The 22,139-nt window shown below is 38.2% G+C and overlaps 4 protein-coding genes across 5 annotated transcripts; 2 read left to right on the top strand and 2 right to left on the bottom strand.

Annotated features, from left to right (window-relative positions):
* Window positions 1–379: 379 nt before the first annotated feature.
* LOC111467653 (olee1-like protein) lies at window positions 380–1,233 on the bottom strand. The gene is made up of 2 exons (XM_023112637.1): window positions 1,077–1,233; window positions 380–827 (listed from the first exon to the last, which is right to left on the bottom strand). Exons 1-2 carry the CDS (start codon window positions 1,231–1,233, stop codon window positions 484–486), a joined length of 501 nt encoding a protein of 166 aa, XP_022968405.1. The 3' UTR covers window positions 380–483.
* Window positions 1,234–2,858: 1,625 nt separating this feature from the next.
* On the top strand, window positions 2,859–22,074 carry LOC111466354 (beta-galactosidase 15-like). 2 transcript variants are annotated; one of them, XM_023110972.1, is made up of 9 exons: window positions 2,859–3,118; window positions 3,194–3,402; window positions 3,481–3,547; window positions 3,647–4,078; window positions 4,159–4,365; window positions 4,442–4,800; window positions 4,885–5,098; window positions 5,170–6,005; window positions 21,949–22,074. In XM_023110972.1, the coding sequence occupies exons 1-8, from the start codon at window positions 2,960–2,962 to the stop codon at window positions 5,995–5,997; spliced, it is 2,475 nt and encodes an 824-aa protein (XP_022966740.1). In that variant the 5' UTR covers window positions 2,859–2,959; the 3' UTR covers window positions 5,998–6,005; window positions 21,949–22,074. The 2 variants fall into 2 exon arrangements, with proteins under 2 accessions (XP_022966740.1, XP_022966733.1); XM_023110965.1 differs by having other exon boundaries at window positions 5,170–6,008; window positions 21,952–22,074.
* LOC111466345 (beta-galactosidase 15-like) lies at window positions 11,964–15,079 on the bottom strand. Its single transcript, XM_023110953.1, has 8 exons — window positions 14,842–15,079; window positions 14,558–14,766; window positions 14,413–14,479; window positions 13,899–14,330; window positions 13,612–13,818; window positions 13,177–13,535; window positions 12,879–13,092; window positions 11,964–12,807 (listed from the first exon to the last, which is right to left on the bottom strand). Exons 1-8 carry the CDS (start codon window positions 14,998–15,000, stop codon window positions 11,980–11,982), a joined length of 2,475 nt encoding a protein of 824 aa, XP_022966721.1. The 5' UTR covers window positions 15,001–15,079; the 3' UTR covers window positions 11,964–11,979.
* Window positions 18,792–21,899, top strand: LOC111467850 (beta-galactosidase 15-like). The gene is made up of 8 exons (XM_023112918.1): window positions 18,792–19,029; window positions 19,105–19,313; window positions 19,392–19,458; window positions 19,549–19,980; window positions 20,061–20,267; window positions 20,344–20,702; window positions 20,787–21,000; window positions 21,072–21,899. The coding sequence occupies exons 1-8, from the start codon at window positions 18,868–18,870 to the stop codon at window positions 21,897–21,899; spliced, it is 2,478 nt and encodes an 825-aa protein (XP_022968686.1). The 5' UTR covers window positions 18,792–18,867.
* Window positions 22,075–22,139: the final 65 nt, after the last annotated feature.

Below are 22,139 nucleotides of genomic sequence, written 5' to 3'. Positions count from 1 at the left end.
CTACTCTGGCTTGATTTGGATCTAATTGACTTTTAAGGCTTAATTGACTTTTAAGGCTAAACCACATCCACTCTAGCCTAAAAATTTATTTGGCATTGAAAATAATTGAGATATCTTTTGACTTTGTATTTAGGGTGACATTTTTTTAGAGAATTCGTGTTCATGGTGAGATGTAGGTTGACATTTTTCTAGTAGTTTTGTGTTCATGGTGAAATGTAGGTTGACATTTTTCTAGTAGTTTTCGTGTTCACGGTGAGATGTAGGTTGACATTTTTCTTGTGTTCATGGTGAGATGTATGTTCGAAATAAAAAAGGTTAGATATAATATTTTTTATTATTACTAGAAAATGCATAAAATTAAATTATATAATGGCAACATTTAAAAAAAAAAAATCATTTTATTAATATAAAGAAATAATAGAGAAGTTTGGTAAGAAATGCGTGGTGTTTGTTTGTCCGCTATTATGACGGTGGTGGTTTAGTTTAGACGATGTTGCCATATTCGTCGAAGCCGAGCTCTCTGAGAACCTCCTTGCATTCAGGCAGCTTCTCCTTCTTCATGAACGACAATGGATTGGCAAGGCGTTCGGGGCTGGTGATTCCACTGTTGCTGGTGATACTCACTCTGGATTTGTGTGCGTACCCTTCCTTCGTGATCTCATCGCAATCCGGATCCTTGCTCTTCACCAGCGACACCTCGCACACCTCTTCCTCGTGATCTTTGTCCGTCTCGATCTTGTAACTCCCCGATTTATCCGTCTCCGTCTCTTTGCTGAACGTCACATTTCCTCCTTCGATGTCTCTGCATTCCAATTTCACAGTCGCGCCTGCAATTTCATTTTCAATTTCAGAATCCCCAAATCCTTAGGGTTAGGGGTTAGGGTTAGGGCTTTTTTTTTTTTTTTTTTTTTTTTTTAATTTGAAAAATTAGTTACCTGCAATTTCAATTTCAGAAGCCCTAAATCCTTAGGGTTAGTTTTTGTTTTTAATTCGAAAAATTAGTTACCTGCAATTACAATTTCTATTTCTATTTCAGAATTCCCAAATCCTTAGGGTTAGGGCTTTTTTTTAGTTACCTTCGAGGAATTTGCTGACTTTTGTGAAGAATTGGATCCGGCATGTGTCGCAATACACTTTGCCTTCCACGAAGAAGCGTTCCTTCTCGCAGGTTGCGATGTTGATGAGCGACATGAGGCAGAGGGCTGAAACAAGCATTACTGCAGATTTCGCCATTGTTCTTGTTCTTATTCTTATTCTGCCACTGGCTCTTTGTTATTTGTGCTTTTTGTGCAGAGCTGAGGAGATGATGAAGAATGGGGAACTGATTTTATAGCCTCCATTTTTGGTTTGATTGTTATTTTTGGGAGGCTGTGGAATTTTTGGTTTTGTTCATCCCCTTAAACCTCTCAACAAAATTTCATCTTTTAGATCATTTTCTCAAAATTAGTGTATGGTTTTAGAAGTTTATTGACTTCGCTCCCATTATCGTTTCAAATGTGTTATAATTTGGTTTAGGATTTATTGACTTCCCACTAGCTATAAGTTGATAACAACCTTTTATTGTCAAGGTATACACGATGGTTGGTTGGAAGAGGAGTACGGGTAATTAAGAAGTTGATCATAAATTTATAAGCAAAGAAGAAAGTGAGCCTCGATTAAAGGGAGGTTGTTCGAGGGCTTCATAAAGAGGCTCTATAGTGTACTTTGTTTGAGAGGAGGATTGTTGGGAGAGATATCTCACAGGTTGATTGTGAGTTTATAAGCAAAGAATATATCAGGATATCAAAGTTGTGAAAAGATATATGAGACTTGTCTTATTAGAGAATTTCTATTTAGACCTGAAATGAAAAGATATTTGAATAATTGTAAGATCCAAAATTAAATAAGAAATTTGTGTAGAAACGAATAAAATGAGAGGCATGGATGCGAAAGAAGAAGGTGGATTGGAAGTCACTGTAGGTAGGTAGACCTCCCTGCAGCATTACAGACAATTCTCCATTGCGATCTTCCGTAAGAGTTTGAGTCAGTGTCTCAATTCCAATGTGGCTGATCATCATCCTCTTGAACCAACTAATTCAACTAATTCCGGGTCGGTTTTTTAGTTGGGTTGTCATAATTTTTTTTATTATTTAAAAAAATCTTATTTATCTATACATTTGCATTAATAACTAAAATTTCATAAAATTCAATATCAAACATTCCCCGTTCATAACAAATATCATATATTTAATTTATAATAATCTTAAAAGTAAGTAGGGTTTATTGGATATGCGACAAAAAAAAAAATTAAATAAAAATAATAATAACTAGCAAACTTAAAAGTTGCACTATTTCTTCATTTTCACCTCAATTTTTAAATTTTATAAATATTTTATTAATCAAAACAAAAAAAATTATAAATAGATAATAAGTTTAGAATGATTGGATGTGTTAGTTGGAAATTTTTGTATTGAATATTTAGTTTTCATCCTTATCCTTAATGAGTTAATTCTGTAAAAAAATAATGTCTATATATTTTATATAGTAATTAATCGATATAGGATCACGAACAACCATTCTTTCCAGAAAAATAAGAAAATAATAAATTATGTTTTTGAATTTTTAATATGTTATCTAAACAAATTACTAAATTATCTTTATATTATATTATTTTTATTCATTTTAATAATTCGGTATGTTCTAACATCCAAATCATTTCCATATTTCTACCCAATGAAAGAAAAAGAATAAAATACCTACCAAATATATTATCCATTAAAAAAATAATTATAAATTTGGATATACTTATTTTCTTTTTATAAATTAATTCTTATTATTAGAAAAAATTACAAACGAGATAAACTCAACTCTGTTACGATTTTAAAATCTTCTCAACAGAATCACTGTTTTATTCACTCCTCTCCACTATAAATACATCACACACAACAATTCATTTCTCACAACAAAATTCAATAACACCATGGATTGTTCATCAGCTCTCTGCTTCATTCTTCTCTTGAATGTCGTCCTCTACGCCTCTGCCATCCAAGTTTCCCACACGAACAGAGCCATCACCATTGATGGCCAACCCAGGATCTTACTCTCTGGTTCTATCCACTACCCACGAAGCACTCCCCAGGTACAGTTGATATCAAATCGAAATGGGTTTGTTGATCGGATGATATCAAATTGAAATGGGCTTGGTTTATTGCAGATGTGGCCTGATTTGATCAGAAAATCAAAGGAAGGTGGATTGAACGCTATTGAAACTTACGTTTTCTGGAATGCCCATGAGCCGATTCGTCGTCAATATGATTTCAGTGCCAATCTTGATCTCATTAGGTTCCTTAAAACCATTCAAGATCAAGGCCTTTACGCTGTTCTTCGCATTGGTCCATATGTCTGCGCCGAGTGGAATTATGGGTATATTGCTCTGTTTTTTGTTCTTCTGTAACTTGCTCTGTTTTTTGTACACTGAATTCTAATCTTTGGAATTTACAGAGGTTTTCCGGTTTGGCTCCACAACCTTCCTGGAATTGAACTCAGAACGTTAAATTCCGTATTCATGGTGACATTTTCATCGTCATTTTTCTCTGTTTTTTGAAACTTTTAATACTCTGTTTTTTTGAAGTTTTATTTATTTATTTATTTATTTATTTATGAACAGAATGAGATGCAAAACTTCACCACGTTGATTGTGGACATGGTGAAGAAGGAGAATCTTTTCGCCTCACAAGGAGGTCCAGTGATTCTAGCTCAGATTGAAAATGAATACGGTAATGTAATGACCCCTTACGGCGAAGCTGGAAAAGCTTATGTGAACTGGTGTGCATCCATGGCGGACTCGTTGAAAGTTGGAGTTCCATGGATCATGTGTCAGCAAGCCGACGCACCCGAGCCAATGATCAACACCTGCAATGGCTGGTACTGCGATCAGTTCACTCCCAACAATCCAAACAGCCCCAAAATGTGGACTGAAAATTGGACTGGTTGGTTCAAGAGCTGGGGCGGAAAAGACCCACATAGAACCTCCGAAGATTTGGCCTTCTCCGTCGCTAGATTCTACCAACTCGGCGGCACTTTCCAAAACTACTACATGGTTTGTGCTCAATTCCTTAATTCATCGGTTTTTGCATCTGGGTTTGGGTTTTTATAGCTCCGGTGACCGGGTTTTTTCAGTACCACGGCGGAACGAACTTCGACCGGATGGCCGGCGGTCCGTACATCACAACCTCTTACGATTACGATGCACCCTTGGATGAGTATGGTAATCTGAATCAACCCAAATACGGCCATTTGAAGCAGCTTCACGATGCTTTGATGTCCATTGAGAAGCCGCTGGTTTCCGGCGACGTGAACACCACGGATTTGGGCAACTCTGTTTCTGTAAGAACCAAAAAACGGATCTCATCTGTTTTTGCTCTGTTTCAATGATTAAACATTGTTATTTTTCTCGATTTAGATCACCAAATACACTACAAAAGAAGGGTCGGCTTGTTTCTTCAGCAACGCGAACGTAACAAACGACGCGACGGTGAGCTACAACGGAAGGGACTTCAAAGTTCCGGCGTGGTCCGTCAGCATTCTTCCCGACTGTCAAACAGAGGTTTACAACACAGCAAAAGTGAACACACAAACTTCCGTGATGGTGAAGAAGGAAAACAAGGCGGAGGAAGAACCGGCGGCGTTGAAATGGTTGTGGCGGCCGGAGAATCTCGACGCCACCGCGAGATTAGGCAAAGGACAAGTCAGTGCTAATATGCTTCTTGATCAGAAAGCTGCCGCTAACGACGCCAGTGATTATCTCTGGTACATGACAAGGTAAAATCCTCGAAATCGAACACGAATTTCATCGATTTAAGCCTTACCCATTTCCCTAATTGCATGTTCTTCCCCAAATTACAGCGTTCACTTGGAGAAAGCCGATCGGATTTGGAGCAACGACATGACTCTGCGAATCAACGGCAGTGGCCATGTCCTCCACGCCTTCGTCAACGGCGAACATATCGGTTCCCAATGGGCTTCGTATGGAATTTTCACTTACTTTATGGAGAGACAAGTGAAACTGAAGCCAGGAAAGAACATAATCTCCCTTCTCAGCGCCACCGTCGGCTACCAGGTTCGTATCTCCGAGCTCTGTTTCTGATTTTTCTCATCAACAAATCTCACAAATTTTGCTCTGTTTTTCAGAACTACGGGCCCTTCTTCGACCTGATTCAATCAGGAATCCCCGGCCCAGTTGAATTAATCGGCCGCAACGGCGATGAAACACTCATAAAAGATCTCTCGTCTCACAAATGGACATACGAAATCGGATTGCACGGCTTCGAAAATCGTCTCTTCAGTTCAGATTCCCGATTCGCCGCCAAATGGCAATCGGAGAACCTCCCAGTAAACAAAATGATGACATGGTACAAAACAACATTCAAAGCTCCATTAGGAACGGACCCAGTGGCTCTAGACTTACAAGGCCTCGGCAAGGGGGTTGCTTGGGTCAACGGCCACAACCTCGGCCGCTACTGGCCGAGCTTCATAGCCGAAGAAGGTTGCAGCTTGGACCCATGCGATTACCGTGGCGCGTACGACAACAAAAAATGCGTCAGCAACTGCGGCCACCCAACACAACGGTGGTACCACGTGCCGAGATCCTTCATCAACGACGGCGACAACACTCTGGTTCTGTTCGAGGAATTTGGAGGGAACCCATCATTGGTGAACTTCAGAACAATCAGCATGGAGAAAGCTTGTGCTCATGCTTACGACAACCACCGTTTGGAGCTGTCGTGTCAGGGGCGACAGATTTCAGGGATTGCCTTCGCGAGTTACGGCAATCCATTGGGGAGTTGTGGGTCTTTCACGACGGGAGAGTGCAAGAGCCAGAGCGATGCATTGAAGATTGTTGAGAATTTGTGCGTTGGGAAAGAATCTTGTGCTATCGATGTCTCTGAAGCTACCTTCGGAGATACGGACTGCGCCGCTGATCTTGTCAAGCGGCTCGCCGTCGAAGCTCTCTGTTAGGAGCTTAGTTTAGGATTTTGTTCGGGAGATTTTTTATAAACGAGAAAAAAAAAATGTAGTAAGAGATTTTTTTCCATCATCCAGATGGGAACCACGGCTCTTGAACCTTGCTAATGCTAATGTTGCTTGCATAATTCTGATCGAAAAATCAATATGATTTTTACTTTTGCTCAATGAAAAAAATGAATCATCGGAGGGAATATGGAGAGGAGAGCCCAGATTTCAAATAAATGAAACGTGACTGAATGGAAGGGATGACTTCGAAAGAATTGAATGATGTGGTGAAAATCTCATGTAGGGTTTTTTCCACCACTATCACCCAAAAAACCAAACTCCATGTTTAACCTTGGGATTTGAAATCACTGTTTATATACTTGGTATTGACCTTAGTAACTTTTAGTTGCCGGATTTCTAGATGTTTGAGTAAAGGATTGGCGTTCTGGTGGATTGTAGATTCTTATCCATTTGAATTTGATAATGTCATGTGTGTTAGATGTGAAGTGTATGGCTAAATAACGAAAGTTTCGTAAACAAACAATTCAAAAAAGTTTCGTAAACAAACAATTCAAAAAAAGTTTCGTAAACAAACAATTCAAAATTGAAACCAATGCTAAGGTTTCGTTAAATCTTGAGTTAGTCGAATTTCATTGAATTAGTCGAATTTCATTTTGAATCAGGGCTAACCCAACCCAATAATGAAAGTTCTAACCCAATAACGAAAGCAAGGGCTAACCCAATAATGAAACCACTAGAATGCCCTTGCTGGATTACGTTGACCAACATTTAGGGTTCCTTGAATGCCCTTGTTTACGACTACTAATGCCCTCGTTGACGATTACTCCGACAACATGTAGGGTTCCTTGAACAATCCACAACGATCTACAATTCATTAGAACGCCCTTGTTCTCCGACAGCATTTAGGGTTCCTCGCCTTGTTGACGATTACAATTTCATTCCATTATAAAAAAGTTCTCTTTAATTATAATGAATAATATAATAGTAATTATTTTAATTCTAAAATTTCTAATTCTATAGTTTCTATATTCTAATCCTTACCATAGATTCAAATAATCTATCATAATTCATCTAATTCTATAGTTACCATAGGTGTTGAAGTTTAAGGACCTGAAGGTCAACAACTATTTATTCCAGTCCATTGATGAGACTATTTTGGAAACAATGCTTCAAAATAGACATCCAAGAAAATTTGAGATTCTATGAGGAGGAAGTATCACTCAACTTCAACCGGTTAGAAGAGACTTTGAAATTCTCCAAATGCAAAAGGGAGAAATGGTGAATGATTATATTGGCAAGGTTATGAGTCTTGCAAGTAAAATGAGGATGCATGGTGATTCAATCATGGATGTTGCAGTTGTAGAAAAGATTTTTCGATCCTAACTCCAAAGTTCGATTACATTGTATGTTCAATTAAAGAAGCAAACAATGTCGAAGAGATGCAAATAGATGAACTCCAAAGCTCCCTGCTAAGACATGAGCAGTGAGCAGAAGCTCAATCGTACAAGTGCAATAGAGGAGATGACAACCTTAAAGATATCCATATCAGGTGAAACTTCAAGCTCCAGAGGTAGAGGTCAAAGAAGAGGCAGAGGTCGTGGGAGAGGCAGTCGAGAAAGAAGTGAAGAAGTTGGCAAGTCAACAAATCTAGTTAGAGACGATTATGACAACAAAGGCAAGAGACATTTTGACAAGTCTAAGGTGGAATGCTATGTGGACACCTTGGACATTACAAAAATGAATGTTATACCAGACTCCAAAAGAAGAAAAGAGATCAATCCAACTTTGTGGAGAAAAGAGAAGAAGAAACATTGTTAATGTCATTCGAAGGTTGCAGATCAAGATGTATGGGTCGTAGACTCTAGATGCAGCAACCATATGACAGGTTGTAAGGAATTCTTCTCAACTATGGATGAAAATTTTTATGCTACAATTTGTCTTGGCAACAATTCAACTATGCAAGTGATGGGGAAAGGAACCGTAGATATCAAGACTAGAAATGGCTTTGTAGAGTCAATTTCTAATGTATTCTACATTCTTGATCTGAAGGCCAACTTAGTATCGGTCAATTACAAAAAAAGGGGTATGTGATCACATTCCAAAATGATGAACATGAGATTTATGACTCCAAAAGAGGATCGATTACTAAGATGAAGATGACCATCAACCGTCTATATCCGTTGACGTTAAATATCGTTGACAGAAGTTTGATGGTGAAGAAATAAGATACCAATTGGCTTTGGCATTTTAGGTATGGTCATCTACACTTTAAAGAACTAAAGACGTTGTCTTCAAAGAAGATGGTGACTGGATTGTCAGACATCACTCCTCCAATAGAAATTTGTGAGAGCTCTGTAGTAACAAAGCATGAAAGAAATTCTTTTCCATCCAGAAAATCAAGAAGAGCTCAAGCAATTTTGGAGTTGATTCATTCAGACATATGTGGTTCAATCTCTCCAGCATCAAATGGTAACAAGAAATATTTCATGACCCTCATCAATGATTTTAGTCGAAAAATATGGACTTATTTCTTGCACGCCAAATTAGAAGCCTTTGATTGCTTCAAGAAATTTTGTGCTATTCTGAAGACGGAAACCGGAAGAAGAGTCAAGGCTTTAAGAACTGACAGAGGTGGAGAGTTCTACTAGAACGAGTTTATTAAATTTTGGGAAGAAAAAGACATAAGAAGGCAGTTAATAGCAGCATATATACCACAACAAAATGGTGTGGCCGAAAGAAAAACAGGACCATTCTCAACATGGTTAGAAGTCCCGAAGGAATTCTGGCCAGAAGTTGTCGTGTAGTAGACCACTTTAGAAGTTCACATTCTCAATCGGAGCCCTCCTTTTTCTGTTAGAGATATGACTCCACAAGAAGCATGGAGCGGAAGGAAGCTTGTAGTAGACCACTCTAGAATCTTTGGGTGCATAGCATATGCACACGTTCCTGATGAGAAAAGGAAGAAACTTGAGGACAAGAGCTTGAAGTGTGTGTTCTTTGGAGTAAGCGAGACTTTTAAGGCGTACAAGCTTTATGATCATTTGACAAAGAAGGTGGTGGTAAGTCGTGATGTAATCTTTGACGAAAAAAAGACTTAGACATAAGAAGAAAAGATCACTGTGAATCAGCAGATTCCTGTAGATCTTGAAGAAGAACAAGCTGAAGCCTCTAATCAGGGACACTATGAGCATAGAGAGAGCTCATCACAAGCTCAACAAGAGTAACCAGTAGAAGATCATGATCACAATCAAAGAAATCCAAGAACAAGAAAAAGACCAAATTGGATGATTGATTATGAGATGGACTATGACTCAAAGTGATAGTGCTTATTTTGCATGATTTATGGATAGTGATTCAATTGTCTATGAGGAAGCTATAAAGAAGAAGAAATGGAAGGAAGCCAAGGACAGTGAAATCAAATCCATAGAGAAGAATAAGACTTGAGAGCTCACTGATCTTCCTAAAAGGTAGAAAACAATTGGAATAAAATGAGTTTTCAAAACCAAGTTGAATGAAAACGGTGAGGTGGATAAGTACAAGGCGCGTCTAGTTGCAAAAGAATACAAGCAGAAGTATGGAGTTGATTATAAGGAGGAATTTGCACCAGTGGTACGTCAAGATACTATCAGGCTTATTGCAGCACAGAAATCATGGCCTATTTATCAACTTGATATGAAATCGGCCTTCTTACATGGAGAGCTTCAAGAAGAGGTATATGTGGAGCAACCAGAGGTTTTGTTCAAAAAAGTAAAGAAGAAAAAGTGTACAGGTTGAAGAAAGCTTTGTACGGTTTGAAGCAAGCTTCGAGAGCATGGTACAGTCGCATTAATTGTCATTTTGAAAAGATGAAATTCACTAAATTCCCATATAAACATAGGTTGTATGTGAAAACTGAAAAGGGAGGTAACATTCTCATTATTTGCTTATATGTTAATGATTTAATATTTACAGGCAATAATGAAGAAATGTTTGAATTTTGTAAGAAGAGCATGGTGAAGGAATTTGAAATGACAGATCTTGGTTTGATGAGATATTTTCTTGGAGTAAAAGTTACTCAAACTCCCGGGTGTAACTTTATTTGTCAGAAGAAATATGCTAAAGAATTCCTTGAAAGATTTAAAATGGATGAGTGCACATTTGGAACTATCATAATTGGGTTTGAAGTTGCACAAAGATATGGAAGGACGAGAGCTTGATAATAGATACTTCAAACAAATTGTGGGAAGTTTGATGTACTTAATTTCAACGAGACCATACATCATGTATGCGGTTAGTATGATAAGTCGTTACATGGAGCATTCAACGGAATGCAGCAAGATGGATACTTCGTTATGTGAGAGGAACTTTTGATTTGAGGATATTCTACAGGAAAGAGATGATTCGAAGATGGTTGGCTATACGGAAAAACATCTCAATGCAACAAGAAGGATACTTCGTTATTCGAAGATGGTTGGCTAAACAGATAGCGACTATGCAAGTGATATACGACTATGCAAGTGATATAGATGATCATAAAAGTACTTCAAGAAGTATTTGCTGGTCTTCGAAGAAGCAACCTATTGTAACACTCTCAACTAAAGCAGAATTTGTGGCATGCTGCTCAACTAAGCAGAATTTGTGGCGGCAGCATGCATGTCAAGCAATTTGGTTAAAAAAAATGTTTAAAATTCTTAATGAGAAGCAACCAGGTATGACGGTTATATATTGTTCTTAATCAGAAATAATCAGGTACAACGATTATATATTGTGATAATATGTCAACTATTAAGTTGTCTAAAAATCCTGAGTTGCATGGAAGGAGTAAGCACATCGATATTCGATTTTATTTCTTGCGTGATTTGTGTAAATAAGGCATTATTGAACTCAATTTTTGCCGAAGTGAACAAATCGCAAACTTATTCACAAAGCCCTTGAAGAATCCAAGATGCATATCAAGAAGAAATCAAGAAGATGAAGTGAAGTCCTAAACTGATTCCTGCAGAATTCAGTTTAAGGGAGGGTGTTGAAGGGTCACTAGTAGATACATGTATGAATAGATACATGTGACATGTGTTGAAGGGTCACTAGAAGATATATGTATGAATAGATACATGTATTGAAGGGTCACTAGGAGATAGAAGCATGTATGAATAGATTCATTATTTCCTTATGAATAGATTCATTATTTCCTAATTAAATAGAACATGATTTTGGATATATGTATGAATAGATACATGGTGATGATAATATATATATATATATATATATATATATATATATATATATATATATATATATATATATATATATATATATATTTTGCATACATATATATGTATGTATGCATGCATGCATGTATGTATATATATATGTATGTATGTTGGCATTGGTGGAAGGCATAGAAAATCAATCAAGCATTCTTCCTTAGTTCTACAAAGTTCTCTCCTCTCAAATAATTATACCAATCCTATGTTCGCCAACAATAGTAATATGGAGAATACTAACCAATCCTCTGTTCACCAACAATAGTAATATGGAGAAGACTAAATTGTTTCAAACACCGACAGAACCAAAAGCGTCCCTTGTTTGAAAGAGAGGGATTATTCACATTTCATTTGATAGTTAGAGGCAAATTGCAATTCTTTCGAATTCATTGTATCTTTTCGAGAATCTCCTCCCCTCTTCCATTTCGTCCCGAAGAGTGACCAAGACCACTTCAGTCAGTTTTAAGGCTCTTCTTCGAAGAGGCTTTTTCTTTTTCTTTTTTTACTCCGATCATTCCTTTGACCCATTTTTCCATGGCCAAAAGTATAAATCAGATTTTGATTGAAAAATCCTATAAAATTTGACCCATTTTTCCTTTAGTACAAATTAGATTGATTTTTTCCATCAAGAGTAGATGAACAGGACTAAAAGAGTGTAAGAAGAATATAATCGAGTTCCCAGGCTAATAAAAAAAAATCTCTAACAAAATCCTAAACTAAGCTCCTAACAGAGCGCTTCGACGGCGAGCCGTTTGACAAGATCAGTCGAGCAGTCGGTAGCTCCAAAAGTAGCTTCAGAGACATCGATAGCACAAGATTCTTTCCCAACGCACAAATTCTCAACAATCTTCAATGCATCGCTCTGGCTCTTGCACTCTCCCGTCGTGAAAGACCCACAACTCCCCAATGGATTGCCGTAGCTCGCGAAGGCAATCCCTGAAATCTGTCGCCCCTGACACGACAGCTCCAAACGGTGGCTGTCGTAAGCATGAGCACAAGCTTTCTCCATGCCGATTGTTCTGAAGTTCACCAATGATGGGTTCCCTCCAAATTCCTCGAACAGAACCAGAGTGTTGTCGCCGTCGTTGATGAAGGATCTCGGCACGTGGTACCACCGTTGTGTTGGGTGGCCGCAGTTGCTGACGCATTTTTTGTTGTCGTACGCGCCACGGTAATCGCATGGGTCCAAGCTGCAACCTTCTTCGGCTATGAAGCTCGGCCAGTAGCGGCCGAGGTTGTGGCCGTTGACCCAAGCAACCCCCTTGCCGAGGCCTTGTAAGTCTAGAGCCACTGGGTCCGTTCCTAATGGAGCTTTGAAGGTTGTTTTGTACCATGTCATCATTTTGTTTACTGGGAGGTTCTCCGATTGCCATTTGGCGGCGAATCGGGAATCTGAACTGAAGAGACGATTTTCGAAGCCGTGCAATCCGATTTCGTATGTCCATTTGTGAGACGAGAGATCTTTTATGAGTGTTTCATCGCCGTTGCGGCCGATTAATTCAACTGGGCCGGGGATTCCTGATTGAATCAGGTCGAAGAAGGGCCCGTAGTTCTGAAAAACAGAGCAAAATTTGTGAGATTTGTTGATGAGAAAAATCAGAAACAGAGCTCGGAGATACGAACCTGGTAGCCGACGGTGGCGCTGAGAAGGGAGATTATGTTCTTTCCTGGCTTCAGTTTCACTTGTCTCTCCATAAAGTAAGTGAAAATTCCATACGAAGCCCATTGGGAACCGATATGTTCGCCGTTGACGAAGGCGTGGAGGACATGGCCACTGCCGTTGATTCGCAGAGTCATGTCGTTGCTCCAAATCCGATCGGCTTTCTCCAAGTGAACGCTGTAATTTGGGGAAGAACATGCAATTAGGGAAATGGGTAAGGCTTAAATCGATGAAATTCGTGTTCGATTTCGAGGATTTTACCTTGTCATGTACCAGAGATAATCACTGGCGTCGTTAGCGGCAGCTTTCTGATCAAGAAGCATATTAGCACTGACTTGTCCTTTGCCTAATCTCGCGGTGGCGTCGAGATTCTCCGGCCGCCACAACCATTTCAACGCCGCCAGTTCTTCCTCCGCCTTGTTTTCCTTCTTCACCATCACGGAAGTTTGTGTGTTCACTTTTGCTGTGTTGTAAACCTCTGTTTGACAGTCGGGAAGAATGCTGACGGACCACGCCGGAACTTTGAAGTCCTTTCCGTTGTAGCTCACCGTCGCGTCGTTTGTTACGTTCGCGTTGCTGAAGAAACAAGCCGACCCTTCTTTTGTAGTGTATTTGGTGATCTAAATCGAGAAAAATAACAATGTTTAATCATTGAAACAGAGCAAAAACAGATGAGATCCGTTTTTTGGTTCTTACAGAAACAGAGTTGCCCAAATCCGTGGTGTTCACGTCGCCGGAAACCAGCGGCTTCTCAATGGACATCAAAGCATCGTGAAGCTGCTTCAAATGGCCGTATTTGGGTTGATTCAGATTACCATACTCATCCAAGGGTGCATCGTAATCGTAAGAGGTGGTGATGTACGGACCGCCGGCCATTCGGTCGAAGTTCGTTCCGCCGTGGTACTGAAAAAACCCGGTCACCGGAGCTATAAAAACCCAAACCCAGATGCAAAAACCGATGAATTAAGGAATTGAGCACAAACCATGTAGTAGTTTTGGAAAGTGCCGCCGAGTTGGTAGAATCTAGCGACGGAGAAGGCCAAATCTTCGGAGGTTCTATGTGGGTCTTTTCCGCCCCAGCTCTTGAACCAACCAGTCCAATTTTCAGTCCACATTTTGGGGCTGTTTGGATTGTTGGGAGTGAACTGATCGCAGTACCAGCCATTGCAGGTGTTGATCATTGGCTCGGGTGCGTCGGCTTGCTGACACATGATCCATGGAACTCCAACTTTCAACGAGTCCGCCATGGATGCACACCAGTTCACATAAGCTTTTCCAGCTTCGCCGTAAGGGGTCATTACATTACCGTATTCATTTTCAATCTGAGCTAGAATCACTGGACCTCCTTGTGAGGCGAAAAGATTCTCCTTCTTCACCATGTCCACAATCAACGTGGTGAAGTTTTGCATCTCATTCTGTTCATAAATAAAAAAACTTCAAAAAAACAGAGTATTAAAAGTTTCAATAAACAGAGAAAAATGACGATGAAAATGTTACCATGAATACGGAATTTAACGTTCTGAGTTCAATTCCAGGAAGGTTGTGGAGCCAAACCGGAAAACCTCTGTAAATTCCAAAGATTAGAATTCAGTGTACAAAAAACAGAGCAAGTTACAGAAGAACAAAAAACAGAGCAATATACCCATAATTCCACTCGGCGCAGACATATGGGCCAATGCGAAGAACAGCGTAAAGGCCTTGATCTTGAATGGTTTTAAGGAACCTAATGAGATCAAGATTGGCACTGAAATCATATTGACGACGAATCGGCTCATGGGCATTCCAGAAAACGTAAGTTTCAATAGCGTTCAATCCACCTTCCTTTGATTTTCTGATCAAATCAGGCCACATCTGCAATAAACCAAGCCCATTTCAATTTGATATCAACCGATCAACAAACCCATTTCGATTCGATATCAACTGTACCTGGGGAGTGCTTCGTGGGTAGTGGATAGAACCAGAGAGTAAGATCCTGGGTTGGCCATCAATGGTGATGGCTCTGTTCGTGTGGGAAACTTGAATGGCAGAGGTGAAAACGAGATTCAAGACAAGAACGAAGCAGAAGAAAGCTGATGAACCATACATGGTGTTTTTAAATTGTTATCTCAAATTTGTTGTGAGAACTGAATGGTTGCGTGGATGTATTTATAGTAGAGAGGAGGGAATAAAACAGGTCGAGTTTATCTCGTTTTTAAATCTTAATTTTTTCTAATAATAGGAATTAATTTATATAAAAAAAAAAGAGTATGTACAAGTTTTTTTTTTTATAAACAATATCCAAATTTAGAATTTTTAATAATTTGTTTTTAATGATAGCATATTAGGTAGTGTATTTAATTTTTTTTCCTTTTTGATTGGATAGAAATATGGATTTGAGTTGTATTATAATTTAACCATTTTAAATTTAATAAAATTAAAATTCTTAGAACATATCTCTTTACAATTTATTAAAATAAGAAATATGATAAGGAATGAAAAATAATATAGTAATTTGTATAAATAAAAATGATTTAGTAATTTATATGGATAATGTTTAAATATTTTAAAAAATAATTTATTGTTTTCTCATTTTTTATGGAAATAATAGTGGTTAGTGATTATATTTATTAATAAAAAATATATAAAATATTAGCTGAACCCAAAAAACTAATATAATTCATAAACCAATATTTAAATCCAAAATAAATATTAAAAAAAAATTAAAAACCAAAATTTAGTTTAAGAATTCTTTCCATAGTTAAATATACTAATTTTGTCGAAAACAAAAGTTATATTAGTAAAAAAAAAAAACTTTAAATATTAAAAATTTTAAACTATCTTAATAAATTCAATATCTCCTTTTTTTTTATTTGGCTCTGTCACCACTATACGAGTCTCTCCTCTTTTATGTCATCTATCTGTATCCTATATCGGAACTTGATAACTTGATTCGCTTACACACCTTTCTTTTATCGAGAGTTACTCTCGGTTGCTGTCTTTTGTTGAATCTTTTTATGGCTCAATAGATTAAATTTGATAAGCAAACTTGATGACTTGATTCGCTTACATGCCTTCCCTTTATCGAGAGTTACTCTACATTTACTTCTTGAATGTTTTTCATGTCTAAAAAGATAATTTGATAGATTCTTTCAGTGATTTGGAATAAGGACAATTGATCAATAGGATAGATTTGGTAATTTTTTCCTCATAGGGTTCAAGAATTTCTGATAAAATCATTTATTTTTGTTGTTTGACCAGGTATTGTAGGGTGATCGATCTGGCCCAGGCCGTGCATACGACTTCCATCGAACACGCATAGAATTCTATTTACTCACTTATTGAGTTTCACCGTACATACGACTTTCATTGAATACCCCACAAAATTCTATGTATCTATGAGATCAAAGTATGGAAGGGTTTAAGAAATAGGTGGTTTGAATCATTATTATTTGGAGAAAAAAAGTAAAGGCATTCCAAATGGTTTATTGACTCGGATAAAGTCAAAGAAACCTTTGAAATTATTTGGGACATATAATAGTTCTGTAGCCTGTTAACTTTGGTTGAAAGTGGTCTAGGTACTTACTAAATTAAATTGCTCAAGTAGTTATAGGTTAGCCCTGAAATTGCTTCCGTACTTATTGGGTTAACCCTGCTTTCGTTATTGGGTTAGCCCTACTTTTGTTATTGGGTTAGAACTTTCATTATTGGGTTAGCACTGCTTTTGTTATTGGGTTAGAACTTTCGTTATTGGGTTAGCCATTGCTTTCGTTATTGGGTTACCCCGGTTATTGGGTTAGAACTTTTGTTATTATGTTAGCCCTGCTTTCGTTATTAGGTTAGCATTGGATTAGCCCTTGCTTTCGTTCTTGGGTTAGCCCCGCTTTCGTTATTGGGTTAGAACCTTTGTTATTGGGTTAGCCCTTCGGAGTAAAGGATCGTCAATAAGGGCGTTCTAGTGGATTGTTCGAGGAACCCTACATGCTATCGGAGTAATCGTCAACAAGGACGTTCAAGGAACCCTAAATGTTGTTGGAGTAAAGGATCGTCAACAAGGGCATTCGAGTAGATTGTAGATCATTCCAGTGGATTGTAGATTCATTTGATGATGTCATGTGAATCACTATTTGTTAAGGCTAACCTAATAACAAAAGTTTTATAAGGTGTGAATCATTGTATATTAATTTAATGATGTCATGTGAATGACTAGAAACATGTTAAGTGTATGGCTAACCGAATAATGAAAGTTTTATAAGGGAACTAAATCGTTTGTAAGGGAACTTAGAGCAGACTTAGAAATATCATTTTGTAAGAGAACTAGACTGTGTGAATCGTTTGTAAGGGGACTAGAGCAAACTAAGATATATAGGTCCAATATTGAAATAATTCCCGAGGTTTTCTTAGACCATGTCAACAAACACCGAAATGCCTGATTTTTTTCCATGAAAGTCAAATGTATGGCTGAGGAGATCTTTCATATTTTTCAAGATCTTCTCTACAATATTAAAAAACCAAACTAAATTATTTTAGTCCTTACAAAAAAACTGAATGATTTTAGCACTTATAAAAAGGAAACTGTTTCTTGAACCCCTCTCACTTCATGTCACACGAGGTACTCGAAGAAAAAATTGTACAATTCGATTTAATTTATCGTAATCGATTAGTTAACATGTTGGTTAATTGAAATGCGAAAAAAAAATCATTGGCTTATCAAATTATCTATCGAGCCATGAAAAAGATTCAACAAAAGACGGAAAGCAATATGTGGCGTAACTCCTGATAGAGAAGTAAAAGCGATATGTTGGTTATTATGAGCATCCTGAAAACCCTCGGTCTAAATATGGCTTTCAAATTAAGTTTCGATTTAGTGGATGGTGAGTGCGTATGCAGACGAGAGAAACCTATATCATGTAACATCCGATATAGCAGTAAAGACAAAACGTGTAAGCAGATCAACTCATCAAGTTTCCATTGAAATAGGATCCACAACAGTTGTCGTTCGTTGGTTATTAGAGACATCTCGAAATCGTTCGGATCGAAATATAGCTTTCAAATTAAGTTTCGAATTAGTGGAGGTTGTGAAAGGAAGCGAGGATGACGTAGGTGAGACACATATAATGTCAAGGCCGAATAGAAGTTTTTCACATTAGTTGACGGTTCTCCCGTTTTTGCACATCCTTTCTTGTTAAAGTCCTCCCCGCACATATTTATTTATTTATTTATGTGTAGAATAGTACATAATAATATTGAAATTTAATTTTTTAGAAATTATATTAGACATTATATCATATTTTTTTAATAAAAGAATTAGAATAATTTTAGAATTCAATCCCACTAAATTAAACTAAAATTTTGGTTTTTAATTTTTTTAATATTTATTTTGGATTTAAATATTAGTCTATATATATAAGTTTTTTGGTCTAGCTATATTTTATATAATCACTAACCACCCTTCCTTCTATAAAAAAAAGAAAACAATAAATTCGAATATTTAAACATTATCCATATAAATTACTAAATCATTTTTATTTATACAAATTACTATATTATTTTTCATTCAATTTTTTCTGAAAACAATTAAATCCATAATTTTATCATATTTCTTATTTTAATAAATTGTAAAGAGATATATTAAAAAAAATTTAATTTTATTAAATTTAAAATTGTTAAATTATAATACAACTCAAATTCATATTATAGGAAAAAAAAAATTAAATACACTATCTAATATATTATCCTTAAAAAAACAAATTATTAAAAATTATAAATATTGTTTATCAACAAAATAAATTTGGACATACTGATTCTTTTTTATATAAATTAATTCTTATTTAAGATTTAAAAACGAGATAAACTCGAGTTTGTTAAGATTTAAAAAAAAATTGAACAGAAACACACTGTTTTATTCCCTCCTATCTACTATAAATAAATACATCCACAAAACCATTCATTTCTCATAACAAATTTAAAAACAGCATGGATGCTTCATCAGCTTTGTTCTGCCTCGTTCTTGTCTTGAACGTCGTTCTCTTCACCTCTGCCATTCAAGTTTCCCACACGAACAGAGCCATCACCATTGATGGCCAACCCAGGATCTTACTCTCTGGTTCTATCCACTACCCACGAAGCACTCCCCAGGTACAGTTGATATCAAATCGAGATGGGTTTGTTGATCGGTTGATATCAAATTGAAATGGGCTTGGTTTACTGCAGATGTGGCCTGATTTGATCAGAAAATCAAAGGAAGGTGGATTGAACGCTATTGAAACTTACGTTTTCTGGAATGCCCATGAGCCGATTCGTCGTCAATATGATTTCAGTGCCAATCTTGATCTCATTAGGTTCCTTAAAACCATTCAAGATCAAGGCCTTTACGCTGTTCTTCGCATTGGCCCATATGTCTGCGCCGAGTGGAATTATGGGTATATTGCTCTGTTTTTTGTTCTTCTGTAACTTGCTCTGTTTTTTGTACACTGAATTCTAATCTTTGGAATTTACAGAGGTTTTCCGGTTTGGCTCCACAACCTTCCTGGAATTCAACTCAGAACGTTAAATTCCGTATTCATGGTAACATTTTCATCATCATTTTTCTCTGTTTATTGAAACTTTTTTTGAAGTTTTTTTATTTTTTTTTTTATTTTTTTTATTTATGAACAGAATGAGATGCAAAACTTCACCACGTTAATTGTGGACATGGTGAAGAAGGAGAATCTTTTCGCCTCACAAGGAGGTCCAGTGATTCTAGCTCAGATTGAAAATGAATACGGTAATGTAATGACCCCTTACGGCGAAGCTGGAAAAGCTTATGTGAACTGGTGTGCATCCATGGCGGACTCGTTGAAAGTTGGAGTTCCATGGATCATGTGTCAGCAAGCCGACGCACCCGAGCCAATGATCAACACCTGCAATGGCTGGTACTGCGATCAGTTCACTCCCAACAATCCAAACAGCCCCAAAATGTGGACTGAAAATTGGACTGGTTGGTTCAAGAGCTGGGGCGGAAAAGACCCACATAGAACCTCCGAAGATTTGGCCTTCTCCGTCGCTAGATTCTACCAACTCGGCGGCACTTTCCAAAACTACTACATGGTTTGTGCTCAATTCCTTAATTCATCGGTTTTTGCATCTGGGTTTGGGTTTTTATAGCTCCGGTGACCGGGTTTTTTCAGTACCACGGCGGAACGAACTTCGACCGGATGGCCGGCGGTCCGTACATCACCACCTCTTACGATTACGATGCACCCTTGGATGAGTATGGTAATCTGAATCAACCCAAATACGGCCATTTGAAGCAGCTTCACGATGCTTTGATGTCCATTGAGAAGCCGCTGGTTTCCGGCGGCGTGAACACCACAGATTTGGGCAACTCTGTTTCTGTAAGAACCAAAAAACGGATCTCATCTGTTTTTGCTCTGTTTCAATGATTAAACATTGTTATTTTTCTCGATTTAGATCACCAAATACACTACAAAAGAAGGGTCGGCTTGTTTCTTCAGCAACGCGAACGTAACAAACGACGCGACGGTGAGCTACAACGGAAGGGACTTCAAAGTTCCGGCGTGGTCCGTCAGCATTCTTCCCGACTGTCAAACAGAGGTTTACAACACAGCAAAAGTGAACACACAAACTTCCGTGATGATGAAGAAGGAAAACAAGGCGGAGGAAGAACCGGCGGCGTTGAAATGGTTGTGGCGGCCGGAGAATCTCGACGCCACCGCGAGATTAGGCAAAGGACAAGTCAGTGCTAATATGCTTCTTGATCAGAAAGCTGCCGCTAACGACGCCAGTGATTATCTCTGGTACATGACAAGGTAAAATCCTCGAAATCGAACACGAATTTCATCGATTTAAGCCTTACCCATTTCCCTAATTGCATGTTCTTCCCCAAATTACAGCGTTCCCTTGGAGAAAGCCGATCGGATTTGGAGCAACGACATGACTCTGCGAATCAACGGCAGTGGCCATGTCCTCCACGCCTTCGTCAACGGCGAACATATCGGTTCCCAATGGGCTTCGTATGGAATTTTCACTTACTTTATGGAGAGACAAGTGAAACTGAAGCCAGGAAAGAACATAATCTCCCTTCTCAGCGCCACCGTCGGCTACCAGGTTCGTATCTCCGAGCTCTGTTTCTGATTTTTCTCATCAACAAATCTCACAAATTTTGCTCTGTTTTTCAGAACTACGGGCCCTTCTTCGACCTGATTCAATCAGGAATCCCCGGCCCAGTTGAATTAATCGGCCGCAACGGCGATGAAACACTCATAAAAGATCTCTCGTCTCACAAATGGACATACGAAATCGGATTGCACGGCTTCGAAAATCGTCTCTTCAGTTCAGATTCCCGATTCGCCGCCAAATGGCAATCGGAGAACCTCCCAGTAAACAAAATGATGACATGGTATAAAACAACCTTCAAAGCTCCATTAGGAACGGACCCAGTGGCTCTAGACTTACAAGGCCTCGGCAAGGGGGTTGCTTGGGTCAACGGCCACAACCTCGGCCGGTACTGGCCGAGCTTCATAGCCGAAGAAGGTTGCAGCTTGGACCCATGCGATTACCGTGGCGCGTACGACAACAAAAAATGCGTCAGCAACTGCGGCCACCCAACACAGCGGTGGTACCACGTGCCGAGATCCTTCATCAACGACGGCGACAACACTCTGGTTCTGTTCGAGGAATTTGGAGGGAACCCATCATTGGTGAACTTCAGAACAATCAGCATGGAGAAAGCTTGTGCTCATGCTTACGACAACCACCGTTTGGAGCTGTCGTGTCAGGGGCGACAGATTTCAGGGATTGCCTTCGCGAGCTACGGCAATCCATTGGGGACCTGTGGGTCTTTCACGACGGGGGAGTGCAAGAGCCAGAACGATGCATTGAAGATTGTTGAGAATTTGTGCGTTGGGAAAGAATCTTGTGATATCGATGTCTCTGAAGCTACTTTTGGAGCTACCGACTGCTCCACTGATCTTGTCAAACGGCTCGCCGTCGAAGCGCTCTGTTAGGAGCTTAGNTCTTTTTTTTTTTTTTTTTTTTTTTTTTTTTTTTTTTTTTTTTTTTTTTTTTTTTTTTTTTTTTGTTTAGGATTTGTTAGGGAGATTTAGTTTGGTTTTATGTTCTTGTTTTTTTATCGTACAGAATCATTGATCTTTTAATAAAATCAGCTTCTCAGATTTGATACCACGAACAAAATTCTCTGTTTCTCTATTTCTCTATTTCTCTGTTTAATTATTATACAAGAATCA

Source organism: Cucurbita maxima, unplaced genomic scaffold, assembly GCF_002738345.1.
Source record: "Cucurbita maxima cultivar Rimu unplaced genomic scaffold, Cmax_1.0 Cma_Scf00002, whole genome shotgun sequence".
Lineage (NCBI taxonomy): Eukaryota > Viridiplantae > Streptophyta > Magnoliopsida > Cucurbitales > Cucurbitaceae > Cucurbita > Cucurbita maxima.
Note: the sequence above shows the minus strand (reverse complement) of the source record. Positions and strands in the feature narration are given on the sequence as shown.

What these genes read in the sequence shown, in the direction of transcription:
- LOC111466354 (XM_023110972.1), top strand. Translation starts at nt 2,960, where the DNA reads ATGGATTGTTCATCAGCTCTCTGCTTCATTCTTCTCTTGAATGTCGTC. An exon ending in CGTTAAATTCCGTATTCATG is followed by an intron (nt 3,548 to 3,646) that starts GTGACATTTTCA and finishes ATTTATGAACAG; the next exon opens with AATGAGATGCAAAACTTCAC. An exon ending in TATCTCTGGTACATGACAAG is followed by an intron (nt 4,801 to 4,884) that starts GTAAAATCCTCG and finishes CCCAAATTACAG; the next exon opens with CGTTCACTTGGAGAAAGCCG.
- LOC111467653 (XM_023112637.1), bottom strand. Translation starts at nt 1,233, where the DNA reads ATGGCGAAATCTGCAGTAATGCTTGTTTCAGCCCTCTGCCTCATGTCG. An exon ending in AGTCAGCAAATTCCTCGAAG is followed by an intron (nt 828 to 1,076) that starts GTAACTAAAAAA and finishes ATGAAATTGCAG; the next exon opens with GCGCGACTGTGAAATTGGAA.
- LOC111467850 (XM_023112918.1), top strand. Translation starts at nt 18,868, where the DNA reads ATGGATGCTTCATCAGCTTTGTTCTGCCTCGTTCTTGTCTTGAACGTC. An exon ending in TGCGCCGAGTGGAATTATGG is followed by an intron (nt 19,314 to 19,391) that starts GTATATTGCTCT and finishes TGGAATTTACAG; the next exon opens with AGGTTTTCCGGTTTGGCTCC. An exon ending in CGTTAAATTCCGTATTCATG is followed by an intron (nt 19,459 to 19,548) that starts GTAACATTTTCA and finishes ATTTATGAACAG; the next exon opens with AATGAGATGCAAAACTTCAC.
- LOC111466345 (XM_023110953.1), bottom strand. Translation starts at nt 15,000, where the DNA reads ATGTATGGTTCATCAGCTTTCTTCTGCTTCGTTCTTGTCTTGAATCTC. An exon ending in ACCCACGAAGCACTCCCCAG is followed by an intron (nt 14,767 to 14,841) that starts GTACAGTTGATA and finishes GGTTTATTGCAG; the next exon opens with ATGTGGCCTGATTTGATCAG. An exon ending in GCGCCACCGTCGGCTACCAG is followed by an intron (nt 12,808 to 12,878) that starts GTTCGTATCTCC and finishes TCTGTTTTTCAG; the next exon opens with AACTACGGGCCCTTCTTCGA.